At 36.0% G+C, this 23,070-nt stretch overlaps 1 protein-coding gene across 2 annotated transcripts in view; it reads right to left on the bottom strand.

The window, feature by feature from the left end:
* The window catches only part of LOC134651432 (max dimerization protein 1-like), a 436,769-nt gene that overhangs the window by 67,733 nt on the left and 345,966 nt on the right, over positions 1-23,070 (bottom strand). For both annotated transcript variants that reach the window (XM_063506538.1, XM_063506536.1), the window contains exon 4: positions 15,702-15,816. In XM_063506538.1, the coding sequence (XP_063362608.1) occupies positions 15,702-15,816 (115 nt within the window). The remainder of the gene's footprint in view (positions 1-15,701; positions 15,817-23,070) is intronic.

Genomic DNA, 23,070 nt, shown 5'->3' with positions numbered 1-23,070 from the left:
TGACCACCGTCGCAATATAAACTAAAGGCCCTGTTTCATAACTGGCGTACGCAGCGGGTGTCCGGGAGTGTAGGGAGAAGGATATTCCCAATTCTAACGGAACATACCAAAATCATGCAAGTGACTCTTTAAAAACCTGACCGTCTACCGCGATAATCGAAATTTCGTTATCTGCCTCTCTGTTGCTCAAATAAGCAAGAACACAAGAACAATAGAGAGGCAAATAACCATTTTCAAATGTTGGCTCCTTTATCACACTTCTCCCCTACATCTATTTATTCCGTTAAAAAATACATTTCATGAAGCAAAGCATCGTCTCCTAAAAATAAGGACATTAGGGCCTTATTTTTGGCTTTATTCCATGGCAACCTGTTCCAAAATTATGGATATTTAATGCACACGTGTCCTCGACTGTCAGGAACAGGAAAATAACTCACGCTATGTAACGTGGAGGTGTTATGGCGCTTCTGTGTACTTATTACATAATTATTCTATTGTGCTTAAGAGTCACATGAGCCAAGCCGCCGCCATACAATCGAACGGTATTTTAAAACGTTATTCTGAAATAACATGAAATTGAATATTGTCTTCGGTTACCGCGATAGTTATTCATGAAATAAAACGATTAAGATGGATTATATCGCATATATTGAATTTATACTACATCCCGACATTTAGAACCCTTTACAGCGTTCGTGGTCAACGGGTAACATATTATCTATATCTGATATTAGTTTTCGTTGCTAAAAATTTTAATTGTAAAGAAAATAGAACGTAAAGAAAACGTTTATTCGCTGTATTTTCTCTGTCAAATGTCATTGAAATCCGTTTAGCTGTTTTTTTCGTGACAGAGAAACAAACGTCCAAATTTATTAGATTAGATTAGATTTATTTATTTCACAATATATGATTACAGTACAAATTACATTAATGTCAATTTATAAGAACCTATAATTATTGTGATCATCAGAAATACATTTAAATAATAGCAAGATGCTTAATCCAAATAAATTCATAATATGAAAAAAATTCACCTGAGAAGGATCGTCAAATAATAACAATAATTAAACGAAAACAATGTCAAAAATAGGAACGCGATTATAAATTAATTATACAGTTATGTCAAAAAATTCACTTATTAAATATAATGGGTTGTCCAGAAAAAGTTTCTCAATCGACGCTTGAATGTTGTATCGGATGTTTCCGTCCTTATTTCTGCAGGTAATCGCTCATAATAAGTTGGACCGATGACACGCGGGTTTTTTGCTGCAAGTGCCATGCGACGTGGAACTGTTCATTATCAAAACTTTAACATTTATTGTACGTATAGTGTTATTTGAAGTTGTTTACAGGTATTCAGCGTGTAATAAATAAGTAATAAGGCCCGTAATAAGTAGGTACTGTGAGTTTCGAGCCCGAAATAAATACGGGTGTATAATAACGGTGATACCTAGCTTTATAATCATCAACTAAAGCCCGGTGAAATTTAATTACTCGTTGTAGGGCTGCCACGTCACATTATAAATGAAATTTATAATAAAGGCGTAATAGTGGGCCTGTTTTCATTATGTGTAGCATACAAAGATAATATAAACTTAATGATATTATTTCAGAGCCAAAAACTACCTACACAAGTAGGTACCTTCCCAAAATATTGCATGTATTCTAATGATAATTTAAACAGTACCATATTCAAAATCTGTCGTCGCTCATATCTAGATTCCTTAAATAAATATTTACTCACTGTGTACCCATACAGAAATTTGTTGACTGATACAAATGTACTAAGTCATTTATTAAGTTCTGTTCTCATTTTGCAACGATTCAAGCATTTTTTACATACATACAAATATTAATTCAATGTTCAATTTAATAATAGCTTTTATAACATTATTTGACGATCAATTTAAGCTATGAATATCTTAGTAGGTATTCTTAATTGAAAACCATAAATGGCCGAAGCGATTATTTCTAACGACGTCATTATTCCAGTTGACATCCCTAGGTCGTTCGTTTGACAACAATTAAATTCATTGTAGGCAAAGCAAAGCATAGAATAATTGGTATCGGGAAGCCTCAAGGTTGGAGCTAGTGTTGGACCATGAGAGACTCGAGCCTTTGAGGACTTGATTATCTTTAAACTTTAGCACAGAATCACGATTATTTAGCAGTGGCGCTAGTGTGCACGTTGATGGGCTCTTAAGGACTCCTTTGAGGACTCAATTTTTTTTGCAACTTTTAAGACGTGTAAAGATGTTGGCTGTACCTACTTAAATTATTGTTTTAAACCATGCACGAAATAAACGAAATAACCTGTAAAACTCCGTCTTAGTCCGCACTGTCCGCAGTTATTATTAGTTATTATTATTTCTATTTAATTAATCTAAAATTTACATAGAGTAGGTAATTTGACCATGATATCACATATTCGAATTAAAAAAACCCTTTGGAAGTGTTTAGTGGTTAATATTATTTTCACCTCAGCAGCTCGAACAAGGGTACTTTGCTACTTAAAAACAGTGAGCAAAATCGCATTTTGCTCACTGAGTGAGACAAAATGAGCAAAATGCGATTTTGCTCACTGTTTTTAAGTAGCAAAGTAGCCTTTTTCGAGCTGCTGAGGTGAAAACTTAATTGTTGGTATATCTTAAGAAAACATGAGCGAATAGAGGTAAGTGATCAAGAAGTCAAGAAGGAATACATTTTTCGGGTTCTCTAATATGTTCTCACTGCTGAGGTGAAAAGTTTTGTGAACTACACGAGATCAAAGTTATTTACATCTCGTGCGCTTTTGAGTCCCTTACTACGCTCAAGATTCTAAATTAGATTCACTCGCTACGCTCGTGAATCTAGTATAGAATCTTTCGCTTGCACGGGACTCAAAATAAGCACTCGAAGAAATATCAAACTTTGATCTCTTGTTGTACAAATAACTATTTATTTATTTATTTATACAAGGAATTCCAACAGCTATGAATGATACATTAGACTTTTTAGATAGCATTACAGAGCCAATTATAGGAACTCACAAATAGAAACTGATTATATGATACGTTACACAGTAAGAGTAAGATTATGAGGAAAGTCTCAATAATAGAATACTAAAGTATAGTAGTATTCAAGAATACTTGACTCACATCTCATAATGCTTTAAACTCGAAAAGCAGTCGTGTTTTTCCAATTGAGTCAAAAGTCAAGACTCGATATCTTGCCAACACTAGTCGTGGGAACCAGTAGTTTATTGAAGCTTTCATTATGTTCCACGGTATACCTATATTTAATATAGGCGTATGGTTGATATGTGTACGGCTTTAATTACACTAAATTGATATTACATAGTCATATAGGTAGGTATTAAAATGGAGTTATGAGCTACCTTGACCTTACCTTAATTGTATTTGAGAGTCATTTTATTTAACCTTGTAGTTTTCACAAACACTTTTCTTTTACTTGGAAATTGTTACATTAAGTATAATATATGTTCGCAGAATCAAGAGCTCTTTCGATTTTAATAGAAGTAACACAAACATTTTCAAATAAAAACCGGCCAAGTACGAGTCGGACTCGCGCACGGAGGGTTCCGCACCATCAACAAAAAATAGAGCAAAACAAGCAAAAAAACGGTCACCCATCCAAGTACTGACCCCGCCCGACGTTGCTTAACTTCGGTCAAAAATCACGTTTGTTGTATGGGAGCCCCACTTAAATCTTTATTTTATTCTGTTTTTAGTATTTGTTGTTATAGCGGCAACAGAAATACATCATCTGTGAAAATTTCAACTGTCTAGCTATCACGGTTCGTGAGATACAGCCTGGTGACAGACGGACGGACGGACGGACGGACAGCGGAGTCTTAGTAATAGGGTCCCGTTTTTACCCTTTGGGTACGGAACCCTAAAAAGATGTGTGCACAATTTAAATGACAATAGCCTAAACAAATTATACAACCTTTGTTTTCATTTGTTCATACGACCTGTAGATGTACAAGTTGCGTAAAGTATACAAAAAATTTAAAAAGTTCACAGAAAATTATGGAAAATTTTGCAGACGGAAAACTTTATTTTTTCCAAATGGAAAATTTCGATTCCCATGCAAAAATATGAGACATTACGAATTTTTTCTTTGTAAACTCTCCGACGCCATATATCAATAGGTAGTTCTTCGACCATATACTTAGCCCTCAACTAGACAACAATATTTTTATTCCATAGTTGAACCAACAATAGTACAACTATACACCCACTCACGCCCAGGAATCTTTTGATCGTCGAAACGGACACATCTAAAACGTTGTTTTTCTATGCGATCAGCCCCGTGTTTACTCGGGTTCAGTTTAATGCATATAGATTATAGACTACCCCCCAAAGATCCTGCAATATGAAATACAGGGTGTTTCCTGTAACAGAAGCAATAAATTAAATTAAACATTTGTTCAGCAACTTTTAAAAATAACTTATATTTTGATTTTTATTATACTTTAAAGTTTATTCTAAGACGCAATGTATTGCAAATTTTGTTATGTTTAAAGCGTGACAAGCAACGTCAAACACACTGATGTCAGCGTACATTGAAGGCAATATTTAATTTGTATGAAAAAGAGGAAGCCTAAAGGATTCATAATTTTTAAAAGTTGTTTAACAAAAGTTTTATAGTTTGAGGAGTATAATATATGTTTCAATTATTTGCTTATGTTACAGGCAACACCCTATACGGTATACGGTTGTTCCGGCCCCGGTAACTCTTTCAACCACTGTTTTGCTCTCTAGTAGGTATCTAAAGTCCACCAACGAAACTAAACTATCGAAGTGCCTAATTTCATTTCAATTCGTTCACCCGTTTACATGATGGTTACAAAGGTACATCTATCGATTGTATAATGTTAGTAGGAAATACAAAGACTCGTGGCCACCACACATAAGTGCTTTTATACCTTTAATAAGTAGGGGCCGTCCGTACCTCTTAGTTGAGGAGTGTCTTTACAAAAAGGGCTTATTTTTGTATGGTGTTCATAGAGAAATAAGCCCTTTTGAAAAATCTCTCCTCAGTTGTATCTTTGACCATTGTATCCTGACCATAATTTTCATACCCGAAACAGTACCTAACTGTTGAAACCACTTGTATTAGGATTACGATCTACAATGTCCACAGTATTGCAATGAATAATTATTATTCTTATTCTTGGAGGCCAATTCGAATGTACATACATTAGACATCAAACTGATATCTAAATGATGTCACGTAGTTATCATTCGCGCGTGCATTTCGCGTGCGGGCTGTAAGGGCAAATCATAAGGAAAATACATCATTTTAATGTCAAAATGTAAGTTTATCTTGGGAATTCATTTTACACTAGATAAGCGGCAAAGCTCTCAGTGCTCTCACACAAGATTAGTACAGCAGCGCCTATACATATTATGTGGTCGTGTAGTTGCGGTATGGTGCCCCGTTTGCTCCGTCTACAATACGTAATCTGCGACATAGATTATACAAGTTTGTCTCGAGCTCAGAAAAATAACAAAGGAAAGTAGTTTTTCCTTAAAGGTAATCCCTCAGTTGAGGCGGTGACCGCTATACATTGTATGAAAAGATAACAGCCATCTACACAGGATAATTGTCCTTAAAGAAACCAGCGTTTCAACGAACAGGTCAATTCGAGTTTTACTTATTCGGTCTGTTTCCGATATGATACTGATCTGTCAGTGACATTTATACAATTAAAAACGTCACTTTTGAGATCAGTATCATATCGGAAACAGATCGAATAACTAAGACTCGAATTGGCCTATATTTATGGCCGGATCAATTTGGTATGAACGAAAGGTTTTTAAACGGTTTTATTATAAAAATATTTTGTGCGTATGTTTTTAAATCGTTTTATATTCTTTTGATTTGTGTATGAAAGGAGTAATGTAAATATTGTTCACTGTAAAAACTGTTGGAAATACGAAATTTAGACCAATCGGGAGTTGTTTTGTTTATGTTGGTCTGGGATTGATTTAATCGAAACTTTATTATGCGTTTCGATGTTAGTCAAATCAATGTTTGATTGTTAATCCATAAAATATTACTTATATTTGATCTGCAGGTCTTTTTATTACTAATGCGCAGGGAGCGTACATTTCATGCCGGTTTCGTCATAATGACGTATTCATATAAACACATAGGATGTTTCAAAAAACGTAGTGACACAACTTAGTAACCGGAAACGTAGTGACTTTTATTTTATTTTTAATTATAGGCCACAACTTTGTCCATCCTGTATGTAGGTTGACGTCATACGCCTGTCACCGGCATGAAATGTACGCTCCCTGCGTAATGCGCTTGCTACGAGTCTGTAGCATTACGAGTAGATTAACAACGCGTCCATGTTTCTTTCTATGACTATCACACAAATAATTGAGAATTTTTATAAAAAAAACTTACACTAATAATCTTACGATTAAAACTTGCCAAATTAAATATACATAAACCGGCTCACTCACGTATTTTAAGTCAAAAAACGCTTGACTTGTTTCACTCCGTACCGTGCCAGGGAGTGACGTGAGTGACCCGTTTTAATATTTACGGCAGTTTGTTGTTAAAACTATTCAAATTTTTAAATTCGATGATTTGATTTGGTGACAGTTTAACGAATTAACGATATAACGACAGAAGCTAGTCTAAATACTAAAGAAATCAAAAACATATTCGAATTTTCCCTTTAAAGAAAAGATTTTTCATTAGGGAAATTTACCATCACATTTCACGGTAGGTACCTACTTGAATGTTTTATTAAGTACGAGGTAAACCGACGAAACAAAATCTTTTAAATCCTGTTCATAAGCATTTCTATAGCCAAAACATTATGAAAGCCCTCAGTAAAATCTGGGACGATTCTCCCCTTTCATGCCCGCCTTTATTTATGACGGACATAAAAATGTTTGAATGGCATGCCTTATTTTGGCATGGACGTTTGACGTGTCAAAATGGAGTGAAAATGAAAACGTGTCGACAGTAGTTAGCAGAAAAAGTACTTACCTATAGATAAGTGATTTGTTAAGATTTAGTTAATGGAAACCATTTTCTCCCGAAATGGAATTGTATGAAAATAAACAACAGGTTGCACTCAGGGAGTGCCGGCAGAAGTGAAAACTCAATGACTAGTGCAAAATGCACTATATATAATTGAGGTTAACGCCATCTAGCGTTAGCATTAATTACTTAAAACCCCTAACACATCACTGTTAGTACTCGAGTTATATATACTACCAGTTAGAGCGAAACTCACTAGATGGCATTTAAATCAATAAAGAAAAAGTCAATGACATTACATGTAACAGTTTTTCATGTAATATGTCATTGAGTTTTTCTTTATTGATTTAAATGCCATCTAAATGAGTGGCCATCTAAATCTTACGGTCACGTGATCGTCTTACGCTGTCTCGAGTTTAATATTTTTTCCCCACCTCAAAAAGTGCACTGCAGCGCCGCTAAAGAAGTTTTCACTTCAAAAAGTGCCTCTTGTCACTGTTGTCAGTAGCAGGGATCGGATACCGGTATTTTTTGTATGGGAACGGAAACGGTATTTTTTCGTTCTTTGCTAATTACTTCATTTCTAATTGGGCAATCTAATAATACGAAGTCGTAACCTAAAAACTCAACCGAGTATAAAATAATTCGAAAAATATGGTTATTTCTAAGTTTTTGCCAAAAACCGGTTCCGATCCCTGGTCAGTAGTTATTGTTCCCTCATAAAGGTGTAATGCGCTTTGTGGTCGCTCGCATATCTGACCATCTAGCCTAGCACGAGTTGCGTTCTCGAGCGCGAGTCCATACTTGAAGTCGCGCAAGATGTATGGAGTTGCGCGCGAGAACACAACTCATGCTAGACGGTCTGGCGCCCGTTTCTCAAAAGCTTGTAACTTGTAATACAAGTGGAAGTCCCTTTCTAACAAAAGCTGCCAAAAAGTGACATCCGCTTGTATTACAAGTTACAAGCTTTTGAGAAACGGGCGCCGGTATTAAATCAGTAGGTATTGTATTTTCCTTTTAGAACAAAGTCCCAAATGCCACATTACCATTACCCACATACCACTTGCCACATTATTTAGAATAATTATAACTTAGGTACCTAAATTTAATATTATTAGTATAGTATAGCTGTTAGTGCTTGAGAAAGGAGACCTAGGGCCCGATTCTGATTTTGAAATAGACATCTATTAGATATCTTTTAGACATCACCAAGATACGATAACGATATGTTTAAGATCTAACCTGTCAAATTTGACATTTGCGCGATTCTGGAGATACTCTTGAACGATTTCCACAAGATATGACTTAGAGATCCAATTCATATCTAATAGATATCTAACTCTATCTAACGTAAAAGTGACATTGGTTGTCCGAATTGCGCTGCAAAAGAGAACTAGTTGAAATCTAAACTATAACGTGTCTAGAATGAATCTAGTTCGAATACGGCAGCTAGGCTCTCCGAAACATGTCGCGCGAGTGATTTAAAACAAGTGAGTCTAAACCGTAAAATTATTCAATGTTAGTATGTCTCACAACAGTTTAAATTCGATTAAATAAGTTTAGTTTATACTTGTATTTTTGTACTTTTTGTGGCAATAAAGCATTTTCATTTCATTTCAAATGTAAACTCATCACCATACGTAATGCCAAATAGTTTAAATCCAACCAATTAGGACGAGCCCTTTCAGTTCATTCAATTTCGCCTCAAAACTCGCTATTGAATTTTCGGCTTAAATTTTGAGCTCGCATTGAATTACTTTTTGAAGCGTTTTATTTTTTTGTAAAGGGTTTTACTTAATGGGTATTAATGGTGCGGTTCGGTGGATTCAGAATAATCTGGGTGATTTAAAATGGGGCCTGGAAATGAATAAAATACGACATTCGAACATTCAGCCGTACCCGTAGCGAATATAAGTAATAGTAAGTATAGAAAAACCGGCCAAGTGCGACCGCACCGAGGGTTCCGACTTCCGTACTTTTTAGTATTTGTTGTTATAGCGGCAACAGAAATACATCATCTGTGAACATTCCAACTTTCTAGCTATCACGGTTCATGCGATACAGCCTGGTATTAGAAGGTCATCTGCTTCCAGAAATATATACAGCCTTTGATTTGTAAATCAATGTATTCTACTTTTCCAATTAATTAAACGTATATTATTTTAACAAAGAACCAGCCGTTACACCTCGATCATTTTTCCTGTCCAGAATACCCGTCTGTTATATCTTTTTTATTTTTAAAATAATTCCTTACCCACATTTCATTTGTGTTTTTTTAAAACATTGCTAGTGTTGCTAACAGACGGCCATTCTGTTTTAGGAATGTCCCTATTCCTATTTAAAGCTCGGCCATTCTAAACAGGAAGTATGGCCTCATACAATTAGATAGTAGCTCTAGCAAATTAAAAAAAAATTAACAACAATAGACACATATAAATGAACTAATTTTATAGTGTGTAATCTTATACATCATTAATAAACGAAAAGAAAACAGAAGTTTCTACGACATTGTTTGATATAAAATATAACGTCAATCGTTCTGTGGGTAAATTTTCCGGAAGCGCACTCATCGTCGTCGTTAAATAATTAATTACACAATGTTAATTTTATTTATGAAAAACTTAGGAGTCTTATTAGGTAAGTTCTATCACATAAAATTCAAAGTTCCTATTAGCACACTTAGATGTCTTACATTAGATACATGTCACTTGTAGATTCAATACTGAGTTATGCTCTTGACAGCTATGGGCTCACAGCTCACAACTAAGACAAATATCGATAAACTAGAGACTATGCAGATCAGATTTTTTTAAAATTACTTGTCAACCATAAAATTAAACTTAAATGTAAAGGTAACTACAAACTACTATTTAAAATTTGCAATATTTTACCAGTTAGTTTAAAACATAAATACTTACTCACGTTCAATAACCATAGCTACCAAAAGTCTAACTCAGCGGATTCCTTAACACCAATTAATCATACATACATCACAAAGAACTACTTATTGTAAGATTACCATCACTGTATGTACTACCTATATTTGCAAATAAAACATTTTGAATTTGAATTTTGAATTTGAAAGGCTGTGACTTCAGGCAAACTATCCGTTCCTAGAATTAATAACTACTACGGGGATAGAACACTTAGAAAAAGAATTCCATACTTACTCAATAGTTTGCCTGAAGCTATAAGACGCGAAAACAAGAAGTCCACATTTAAATCTATGTTAAAAAAACATTACCATGATACATTGTAGTAATTAATTAACTTACTTTAAGTTATATTAAGTTACATATTAACCAGAGACTGATGACCCCACAGTCAAACTCATTGTTGAGTTTTGCGGGGCACATATCTAGATACGGTCTTGGAAATATTTTGGATATGATTTTTGAAAATTACCGTATATCACATGGGGTCAATTAACATTGGACCGGGCGTGAAGGCGAAAACAAGCGTTTCGTAAATTGCTAATATCTTGTAGTCTCTGCACTTGATATTTAGTGGGTAGTTTTCTTTTTAGCGTACTCGTAAATAATATATAATAGTCTATATACCTATATTAAAACTTAGTCGTGTTTGTTACATTACAAAACATAACTCGAGAACAGCTGACCCATTTTCATGGTTTTACTTTTTGATTTGTCTCCATCCGATTATCAGATAAACTATTTAAACAGTTAGAAATATTAGAACAAATTAAATTATTTTTCAGAAAATATTTTAATTTGTTTTTATGTAGGCCTTGGTAACTTTCTCAGTAGGTATATGACATTTATTTCAGTAAATAAACAAAATTATAAAAGTAATTCATTCCCATAAAAATGTTCCTAGGTTAGTCCGACATCAAATTGTAGAAAATGATTGAGGGCGCCACTGCGCTTTAACAGACAACACATGATTCAACACGGGTCCATCCATCTCCTTTTGCCGCATAAGTTCGTCCTTCTTGTTGTTTGACGTTGACATATATAACTTTACATCTTAACTCAAAAATGTACAATTGATGATCATAAAATCACGTATTTCATTAATAATTGTACATCATCGCTGCATGATTTATCAATATAAAGTTATGTATTAAGAGATACTTTTCCAAAAACATCTTGAATTCAGATCACAATCCATCAACATGCAATATCGGGCCAATCGCCTATAAACATGTTTAATGTTATCTTCCGAGTTTAATTACATTTTGTTTTATTTAATTTGATGCTTACTATTTCTTTTCTTCATTTAATTAACTAAGTTGACACAGAAATATTTCAAAATAAAAATAATTATTTACACTGTTAGTCGGTGCGAAGTTTGCCGGGTTAGCTATAAAAGCCGAAATTAAGTTCACCTGAAAGGTAGCACGAACAGTCGAACACGACATTCACTGACAACGACATACGAAGTCGCCGGGTCAGCTAGTTCAATCATATTGTGGTACTTTATGGCTGATAAAAGAAACACTTACCCATAACACCATCATCATTATAAAATGAATACTTACTTTTAATAAAATCAGGATAACCAAGGGGAAATCTTAAATGATTTTATAATAACACAATTATGTACCTACACCTATTGCGTAATGTACCAGTTATCTGTTTAAGGGAGGAAATCCCAAATCATTTGAGACCATTTTACATAAGTATTTACAGGATAAGAGTTACCGTTCACTGCAAGTTTTTTTTTTTGGTGATCCTCCCGGCATTAATAGTACTTACTTGAAACTGCATAATACTAATATTACTCGTTTTTTTTACATGGTTTATTAACATATCTGTACAGTGTAGTTTATAAGGTTAATACTTATGTATAAGTATGTAAAATACAAATTGCTGTGCCCTTACAGGGTATTTATTCCATGTAAATGTCATATATTGGCAATAAAGATGTATTCGTAAAATAGGTAACAAATATTAATCAGAAAAACCTTTATTCCTTTATTTGTAATCTCAATACTTGTACCCTGTACAATGATTGTATATATTTTTTATAATTTACTGGCACTACTTACATATGCCACTAATATTGTATTGCTGTATAGTTATTTTACACTACTCCAATATGTTTAATACAAGTTATATTCCAAATTGTAGGCGTGTGCGTGTAGTTGTTAAAATCTGTATGTAATCAAAATTAACACATACCTGTGGTCCTCTAAACGTTCTTACCACTTCGGATATATTAGAAGGTCATCTGCTTCCAGAAATATATACAGCCTTTGATTTGTAAATCAATGTATTCTACTTTTCCAATTAATTAAACGTATATTATTTTAACAAAGAACCAGCCGTTACACCTCGATCATTTTTCCTGTCCAGAATACCCGTCTGTTATATCTTTTTTATTTTTAAAATAATTCCTTACCCACATTTCATTTGTGTTTTTTTTAAACATTGCTAGTGTTGCTAACACTGGTGACAGACAGACGGACGGAGCAGCATACATTAGCAGTATAATTTTAGTATAAAACAAGTGATAAAGCCGAGGGATCTTACGAACAAAATTTTAAACAGAAGTAACATTTTCATACATAAAAACCCGGGTGATGGCCAATTCTGCCGTCTCAAGTGACGCACAGCGCGCCATATCTTTCATCCCCTTTTAAGTTGCCTGGTTTACGCCCCCTCTTAAAACTTTCCCCTCTGCCCCTCTTAGAAATGTCCAGATATGAATCCCACAAAACGCCTATCTCCATCTAAATTCACCGTCCACAAAACGGTTTTGTGAGCGCGTTCATAATCGCATGAGCTACGGACCGCGTCCGGCCGCCGGACCGGATGGGCGTCCCGGTGCCGGACCGGATGGGCATCCGTCACCGGACGCCGGACAATGCGATGAGATATCACTCGAGGGCGTCAGGGGAATAAAGTGCCATGAATAGGGTGGGTTTTGGGAATGAGTACCTCATTGAGTCTCACAAATAGATAGAAAAAGTCTTGGTACGTATTTCACGATGACAAATTCTACATAAACGTCTTGTCTATTCTAATTGTCTATGCATGATAACTGATAAGGATTCTGACCGATTTTTTTTATTATATTTATGCATTTGTTTTGTTTTTTTAATGGTTTTTATTGACATTTGTATATATTAGGTACTGTTTTGACATTTTGTAAGTATATACTTATTACTTTTTAATTTAGTGTAAGTCATGTAGGTATTTTTTAATTTAAATTTTATTTTGTATTGTATATTTTGACATGTGTTTTTGGCATTAAAGATATTGAATTGAATTAATCAATTTTTTCTGCTCTATACAGCAATACTGAGGTTTGAGCCACCACTCACATAAGAAAGGTCATAAAGACCAATCGATTGACATCTCAAGTCTCGATATCGCTCATAAGTTTAGAATTTGAATAATAGGATAGGAGCTCTGAAACTTTGCATTAAAATAAACTACTGTACTAATTAACGTATTCTGCAAAGAAATACTACATTGTTTGACTTTGCAGTTTCTTTTTTTAATTTCGTGGAAGCGCAAACGTTCAATTTACGGATGTTACCGGTAAAAATGTTAATAATCTCGCATGCTAGGGGGAAATTGTTGTTTTAATTCTACTGCCGATGCCGTGCTCTGGACGGGAAGACATTTTCTTTTTTTTTTTATTAGTACGGAAGTTGTGGAGGTGCGCGCAAAAATCAGAGATTGCGAAATAATTGTAATAAATTTAGTGATTGCGGAATTTGTTTGTATTTTGTATTAGAATTGTACAATTTTACTAGGTGTAAATTGTGTACAATGTTGTTATTTTATAACGTCATGAACAATTGACTGTTATGCAAGCCAGACACTATCAAAATGATTGACATTGTCATTATAACTATAGTAATGAAAGCAAGGAATGACAATATTATGCTTGCCATTATTATTGATAGTACGTATTGCACGCAAAAAAACAATACACCGTGTATGTCTACAGGCGTGCTTGTAACACGAGCAAATAATTAAAACGTATATTATACTCCTCGAACTATAAAACTTATGTTAAACAACTTTTAAAAATTATGAATCCTTTAGAGTCTTTAGACTTTCTCTTATTCATACAAAATAAATATTACCTACCTTCAATGTACGCTGACATCAGTGTGTTTGACGTTGCTTGTCACGCTTTAATTCATAACAAATTTTGCAATACATTGAATAGAATAGAATAGAATAGAATAGAATATAATTTATTCGTAAGCACAGACAATACATAATATGACAGGAAACACAAAATAAGATTAAAGTGCTACGAAATGGCCTCATCTCAGCATGTTGCTGGTGGCTTCCAGCGCTGGTCTTCCGATGAGACCATCAAGTGAGAAGAATCACGGAGGGTAACAGACAATTGAAGAAAAAGACATCAAATAACATACAGTGAACGGATAGTAAAATAAAATAAAATAAAAGTTACACAGAAGGAATACATACAACATAAACGACTAAACATAAACATTGCATCTTAGAATAAACTTTAAAGTGTAATAAAAATAAAAATATAAGTTATTTTTAAAAGTTGCTGAACAAATGTTGGTCAGTTTGACGAGTACAGCCTACAGTTTAATTTATTGCTCCTGTTACACTTGTTACAGGAAACACCCTGTATAAGACTGTGTGCAACAGTTGCATTAATGTCTAGAGTCGGACTAAGTATGTCATCATTAACCTGTTGAATCCCACGATATGACGTCACCCATAAGTGTTCTGGCTCAAATATGAGCCACTGGGAGCTGACAGATTAATGCCAAAATATGACAGTTATAATATAATGACACTCCCTTACTTTGTTCTATTCAAGTCAGTGCAAAGTTAGTATAAACGAGAACGTAGCTTTAATGTGATAACTGATAAGATACACGTCGTTTATCGTCAAACATCTAAATTAATATCTTTTCATCAACAAAAACTTCAGACTCATTTAAGCTAACAGACTCAAACTTTCAGCCAATTACACTACCAACATAGCGGCGCAAACTGCACCAAGCTAAACCGGATGTGACGGGCCGGAAACGGCGCCGACCGGATGCGGAACCCTTGCCCTTTTGTTTATCGAGAGTTTTCTCCGAGGGTGGGGTGATTAAAATTGTAGGGGGGGTAAGATGAGATGAGTAAGATAATGTTAACGTATAGAATTAGATATTAACAATTGTAGTACGATACGTTTTTTCTCACACAAGATTGACAACTATATTTACTCGTAATAATTACGTTACGCATTGAAGCGCTGGTGGCCTAGCGGTAAGAGAGCGTGCGACTTGCAATCCGGAGGTCGCGGGTTCAAACCCCGGCTCGTACCAATGAGTTTTTCGGAACTCATGTACGAAATATCATTTGATATTTACCAGTCGCTTTTCGGTGAAGGAAAACATCGTGAGGAAACCGGACTAATCCCAATACGGGCCTAGTTTACCCTCTGGGTTGGAAGGTCAGATGGCAGTCGCTTTCGTAAAAACTAGTGCCCACGCCAATTACTGGGATTAGTTGCCAAGCGGACCCCGCGCGGGCTCCCATGAGCCGTGGCAAAATGCCGGGATAACACGAGGAAGATGATGTTGAGTGCTACCATTCGCCAACAAATTGTCATGCACTTTGGCGAAAAAATATGTGTAAATGAATGTTTCTGTGTATTTTTATTGAGTAAGTAAATAAATAAATAAAAAATATATAAAAATAAAAATAGGTAAGTAAGTGATAAGTACTAACCTTTATAAATCTTTTGGCTTTTGTTAATAATCCTAGTGTGGTGTGTCTGGAGGATTCGGGCCCTAGTGGCACCATGTCCTTGAGCTTCTCCAAGCAACTTCTGAGGTGCGCTCTCCTGTAACAATACAAAATTACGATTTCAAACGATAGCAAATTAATAATACATTAACATCAGCTCAAAGCTGACAGGTATAGGCACAGAATAAATAATAGTACTAGGTACAGGTACTAGGTAGTACAGTAGTACAGGTACAGAAGATTCACTCTCTAACAAAACGCGTTTATTAAGACAGATATGACTGCTAGGTGACACAAGCGCGAGCAGGCGTCCGTTCCGTAGCCGTGCGAGGCAAATATTATGGCCAGACACCAAAATTGGTGAGAGCCGCATGGAGGTACTTAAAGCGACGCGACGAAATCGCGGAGTGAACCACGCCTGACGGTCTAGCATGAGTTGCGTTCTTCAAGTATGGAGTCGCGCGCGAGAACGCAACTCAGTTTATCTAGTTTTGTATACCACGAGAGGTTAAACCTTGGTTCAAAAAGTTTGCCAAATCGTAGATTGGCCAAGATATTCCAAACCTAACGCCCCGCAGAAATCACAACAATTCTCTAACCAATGAAATAATTCATGAATACCTGAATCGAACTCCAGCGCAAGCTAATAAATCACCGACGGAGATTAGTCGTTGTATTCCATTTTAATTAAACCGTCCTAACTTAGTTGAAAACCTATATCACTTACACCCTTGTATCATTATGAAAATTTTGTTACTGTAGAAAAGGTCGTAACTTCATATGAAATTGGAGGTACTTATGTCTTTTTGTTATTAGTTGAGTATGTCCATTCTGAGACTCTGGCGACGGAAATCACCGGCTAGTGCCCGATGTATTGTTTATTTTACAATGGTAGACGCTGTGGATAAATTATGAGCTTTATAGTAAATACGTTTATGGTAGGTTATTGCATGATTGATGTTTCGTTATCAATATTGTTGCTTGAGACAAATTTTGCAGTAGCTTAAATGATTGTTATGCAATTATTATGTACCTAACGCAATTTTTTGGAAATAGAAATGCAGTATGTATGTAGTTTATTTATCATCATTATCATTAAACTTATTCTTGATGAACGGATTTATAGCTGTACTATTACAATTAACAGATGTTAAATATGTGACATATTATTATTATTACACACTTTTATTTAGATTCACTGCGTATATACTATTATCTCTTTGTACCTATCTATGGTGCTTCAAATCTTGTAACTTTGAACCACTTCCCGATGTGTCTGATTTGAGCTCAAATTTCGCATACTTTCATATTTCCGATGACAATGCAATAATATGATAACATGGAGCTGATCTGGTAGCCAAAGGAACTCTTCGATGGCAAAACATAAACACATTGAGTTTAGGCTCATTTGAAAGGTACTTGATAGACATGCAAAGTTGAGAAAGTACAATACAAAAAAAAATTGAGGGCTACCAGTTTAAATATGTAATTTGCTACCCAAAAAGGATACTGCTCAGCAAGTACCATAATGTCGGATTTATCTTAAGCTAACAGACGTTTTGAAATACCTCAATAAGCACCCCATAAAAAGATCTTTGTTTCAGGCCGCGGTGTTTTATATCGACGCGAAACACACGGCGTTTTATCGAGCGGCACGCCGTTAAACCGACACGTGTTTATATCGAGATATAGACTTCGTCCAGTAGAGTCCGCATGGATGCAAGATGGTGAAGAATACATGGTGATACGCGGTTCATACGCATAGCGATATCGAACAAACGATCTTATTTACGACGACTAGGTACACAATGCGACGAAAATTAGGTTTGCCTAATTTAGGACACTCTAAAAATTCATCACACTTAAGCGCAAGCAAGAGGCACTGCGAATGATGACCGAAAGTGAGATCAAAATGAGATTATTTCGTAAAATTAGAAAAGGTTTCGAGGCCGTAAACTTGTCCACGAATGCGTGAAGCTGTCATACTAGATTATAATAAGTTTATTTTTTATCATAAATTTCATTTTACATATTTACGGTTTAACCCTTAAATGCATGATTTTTTCTTTTTGCCCGAAATTAATTTATGTATCACATAATTGTGTGCTGTAAAATAGTAAAAAAAATAGTAAAAAAAAATTATCATCGATTTTCACTGCGAAATCAGTGTTAAAAGTTGCATAGGCTAAATCATATATTTGGAAATATATAGCTATTAGTAAAGGGTATAGAAAAATCTTACGTGCCATCAGAAAGGTACACTATTTATGATGTTCCTATGATCAAGTTTGTAAATATAAAATAATTACAAACCCCGAAAAATCTGCCCAAAATCACATACTAAAAATCATCAACTTCCAGGTTTTTCCAAGTTTTCCGACATTTCGTCTATAAACAAATGTAATTTTTACACGGCTGACCAAACAAAAAGAGTGTATTGTTTTCAGCGTTCATGTTTGTATGTATATATTTAAGTATTTTTATAAATTGTAATACTGCGTAAATTTATGTAATAATTCGGAAAATTTATTAGTTTTACTATTTAAATAATATACAGGAACAAATAGAATTTGTTTTACCCTTAATCTGTGAGCTGTCTAATGCTTTGTAGACATTTGGCAACATTTAAGGGTTAAATTTCTGTTGTCGCTGGCTAACCTGTTCATTTGCGTTGTTTTATCACATCTCCATGTCCATCATCGGATCAGCTTGATGGTACCTACAATAATATTGAATTGTCACCCAAGTTTCATATACCTATCTGATATATTATATCATGTGAAGTTTCAGCTCACAAATATATAATTTAGCTTGTATGCTTAGACCTGACATACATACCTACATACAAACATTGCAAGCATAAAAGCTTGCGAATCTGTGAAATGCATGCTAAGCGCAAATCGTATAGGTTTCGTCTACTGAAATAACCTGTGATATCGAGAGATAAGGCAGTCGATAAAATAGCTATTATACTGCGTGCCGGGTCTCATTCCATCGCGTTACAAAGTGTGAGATCACACGTAAAGTCTGGAGATAAAATGATATGGTTGATGAATCAGGTAAAAGGAAAACTTTCTTGGAGTATTAAATATGCTGCATTATATCCTTTTTAGGGTTCCGTAGCCAAATGGCAAAAAACGGAACCCTTATAGATTCGTCATGTCTGTCTGTCTGTCTGTCTGTCTGTCTGTCCGTCTGTCCGTCTGTCCGTCTGTCTGTCCGTCCGTATGTCACAGCCACTTTTCTCCGAAACTATAAGAACTATACTGTTGAAACTTGGTAAGTAGATGTATTCTGTGAACCGCATTAAGATTTTCACACAAAAATAGAAAAAAAACAATAAATTTTTGGGGTTCCCCATACTTCGAACTGAAACTCAAAAATTTTTTTTTCATCAAACCCATACGTGTGGGGTATCTATGGATAGGTCTTCAAAAATGATATTGAGGTTTCTAATATCATTTTTTTCTAAACTAAATAGTTTGCGCGAGAGACACTTCCAAAGTGGTAAAATGTGTCCCCCCCCATGTAACTTCTAAAATAAGAGAATGATAAAACTAAAAAAAATATATGATGTACATTACTATGTAAACTTCCACCGAAAATTGGTTTGAACGAGATCTAGTAAGTAGTTTTTTTTATATACGTCATAAATCGCCTAAATACGGAACCCTTCATGGGCGAGTCCGACTCGCACTTGGCCGCTTTTTTATGATATAGAAGGAAATCAAGCAGACGGTACGCGATTACCATCGCCCATAGAGACCTGCAACGCCAGAGGAGTTGCAAGCACGTTATTGGCCTCTAAGATATGAGTAGGTACGCTGTTTTCCTGAAGGCTTGGCAGTCGTATCGGTCCGGAAATACCGCAGGAAACAGTTAATTGGACGATTTTCACTTTTCGCATGCAACAATCAGCGTGAGCGATCTTTAAAGTCGTATAAAACCCAGTTCAAAATCATAACAAATTGTTCAATCTGAATAAGAGGGCCTACCGCGAACCACGTTCGAGGTGTTGCCTCCCTGTCGTACGAATTTACAAGTGCGACAGCGAACGTATTTCGCGGTAGACCCTCAGGCTCATGGCCTATGCACACGCCTCTATTGAATTTCTGACTGAAATATAAATAACAATTGAATAATTTTACGGTTTAGACTCACTTGTTTTAAGTCACTCGCGCGACAAGAGTCGTTCGTGCTGTGTATCGCTACAAGTGTTCGGTGACCAAAGCCCAAACACACCACTATGCCCGCCTACAATGACAGCGGAAGACCTCCCCCAACCGGTTTTCTCGGCGCGCGCGCAGCGAGCGACGCGGCGTGCCGCAGTACGCGATACACGGCCGTCGTGAACGCTACTCGCACTGTTAGTGCTTGAGAAAGGAGACCTAGGCTCTCCGAAACATGTCGCGCGAGTGACTTAAAACAAGTGAGTCTAAACCGTAAAATTATTCAATGTTAGTATGTCTCACAACAGTTTAAATTCGATTACAAATGACAACTTTGAAAGTGCGATTTACAGGCGAAAAACAGTAATAATTCGGTTCCAATTTTACCGCCCTTAGTCGTCAGGCTTTCAAAGCTCTCAAGGTCTCATGTTTACTTAACAATTGACGATAACACAAACCATACTTTACGTGTAATAAATAACCATTAGAGCGGTAATCGCGACGCAGTCTGACCGCCGCGTAATCATCCATCATGGATATGACGCGTTGAAAAATTGATGTTTGACTTCTCGTGCGCTAAGTGAAATATTGACTGCGCGACCTGATTGATTCTGAATTGTAGTGTGTGAGGCGGGTTTAACACCATAATTTCATATAGTAAAGAAAAAGTTACGCAGCCCTCCAGTGGTTTCTAAAAGTTGGCCAAAGATGCATAGTTTCTAAGATGACATATGGTCGAACTAGTAGACTGCAAGATATCAAACAAAATAAAACCAAATTAAATCCAAATGAATTTTATTAAATATTTATCATTTTAAATCATCATTTAAAAGTCAATCCTACCAGCAAACACAAGAAAACAACTCAAAATTTGCATTTGATTATTTTGCCTCTCATGTGAATAAAATGCAACTTTGCTATCAGTTTTTGAACAATCAAGAGAGCCTTTACCAGTTGGTGTGGTGAAAAATAATATAATTGGACCGTTGACTTCTATTTAGCGCGCGTGTTTGTTTGGTTTATAATAATGTATGAAATTCGCCTTAAGGTTTACATGCATGTATGACGTAAATATTTCTCTAGGAACAAAACGTACGTACAGCGAGCTGCATTGCACTAGGTAACAAAAAAAATTGTAAAAATAGTAGTTGTAACTTGGGTAGATTTTCATTTTATAATTTGGCAATACAACACAACGTCCAGTTGACGTTTAACTACATAGTACACAAGGCTACATAGTGCATAAGGGAAGGAATGGAAAGATTTGCGAGGTCCTGGTAGGCTTCCGTAGCTCAATTGGTTAAGAGCAACACACGGATTGTGGAGGATGCGGGTTCAAGTCCTGCCGGAAGCGTAACTTTTTCCATTTATTTCCTTTAATATAAAATGTACATAGTACACATCAAAGAGTAGTATAATATATAGGACAGTCCACATCTTTCAAGGGTAGAGCAACGTTAACGCTATAATTATCACGTTAATATTTAATACTATTACAGAGTTCCATAATTTAATAGTGCGTACCGCGTAATTTCGTGTTGTCACCGTCGTAAACTCTTTACGAGGATCAGACCTCGTAATAACGAGTAATGGGTCTCACGGCTGTGTTGTGTTACACGCGCTATCTAATTATGGAGTTATGTAATCTGTGAAAGTATTAGGGAAGCGTGCGGGAAAAAGTGTGATCGATGATAGCTCTTTTCTATATCATTACATGGTATAAAACAAAGTCGCTTCCCGCTGTCTGTCTGTCCCTATTGCTTAGATCTTTAAAACTGCGCAACGGATTTTGATGCAGTTTTTTTTAATAGATAAGAGTGATTCAAGAAGATGGTTTATGTATAATTTGTTAACCCGTGCGAAGCCCGTGGGTCGCTAGTGTTTCTATATTTGGGCCATTTTTTTCGTTAGATTTCGATAATGTTTGGTGGATAGATAGAATTGCGATGTCACGCGAGCAGCCTAAAGACATTGCATCCTCCTAAGGCCTAGCCATAAAACGAAACATCCAAAATATGTTACTGAAATTTGAACCTAAATTGTATGAAATAAAGTTAAATTTTGCGTTGTTTAAAAATTGAACGAAACAAAACAAAAGCGACTCTGTTCCAATTAAACATGGTGTATATTACATCGAACTGAATAGGTACTATAGGTAGGACCTTGGGCCTTAGCACTTACCAGGGTAAAGTTTGAAGTTCATACTTGTCTCATTCACGGTACATAAAGCAGGATAGTTGAGGCCTAATTCGGTGCAGCGGCACAATGTTACCGCTTCCACGTTTTTACGATGTCATAAATTACCGGGCCGGGGCCGGTGAAATCCGCGCTTGCGAACACTCGTAAAAAAGTCATCAAGCCAAAATTGTGCGTACTCTATGATAATACGGACGATCGGCCGTAATTACTGGCCGCCGAATAATGCCGTAAAATAGATTTATGGCTCATCGAAAGATATTGGCGTTTAGGGGCGTGTTGTATAAGACAGCAGAACCGATGGGCGTGTGCTTGCGAACAGTAATAGTTAAGAAATTGATAGTTAAAACAGCGACAGCTGCGATGGTGTGGACACGTCTCCCGTATGTCTAGTGACAGAGTTGCTAAGCGCATCTTCTACTCTGAGTTGCAAAGTGGCAAGCGGAAACAGGGCGGCCAACTTTTGCGCTACAAAGATGTGCTGAAGCGTCACATGCGGAGATGTGACATTGAACCATCGCACTGGGAGACTTCGGCACAAGATCGGCCGAAGTGGAGGCATATAGTGAGTACAAAATTGCGAGCCTTTGAAGAACAGAGGCGAGTGGAACTCGACGCGAAGCGTGACGAGTTAAAGGCCCGACCACCTGCGGTCATAAACTACAATTTTGTCGGAGGGGTGCTGATCTGCGGTGAGTGTGGACGTACATTCGCCGCAAAAATAGGCTACGATAGCCACCTGAGAGCTCTCGTCGCTCTCAATAGCCAGTGAATATCCAGTCGCCGAGGACACTCTAGGCTCATATAAAATAAAATGAAATATTGACAAATAAAAGTACAACGAAGCGCGATGGTTTGCAGAGGACAGCTATTTGCTTTTCGTTTTTCTTCCTTTAACTTTACTACACTATTTAAGTATTTCAGCATATTTTTACTTCATAACTAAATTTATTTCGGGCATAAATTTAGATTCGCTAAGTGTAAGG

The sequence above is a fragment of the Cydia amplana genome, chromosome 10 (assembly GCF_948474715.1).
Source record: "Cydia amplana chromosome 10, ilCydAmpl1.1, whole genome shotgun sequence".
Taxonomy (NCBI): Eukaryota; Metazoa; Arthropoda; class Insecta; order Lepidoptera; family Tortricidae; genus Cydia; species Cydia amplana.
Note: the sequence above shows the minus strand (reverse complement) of the source record. Positions and strands in the feature narration are given on the sequence as shown.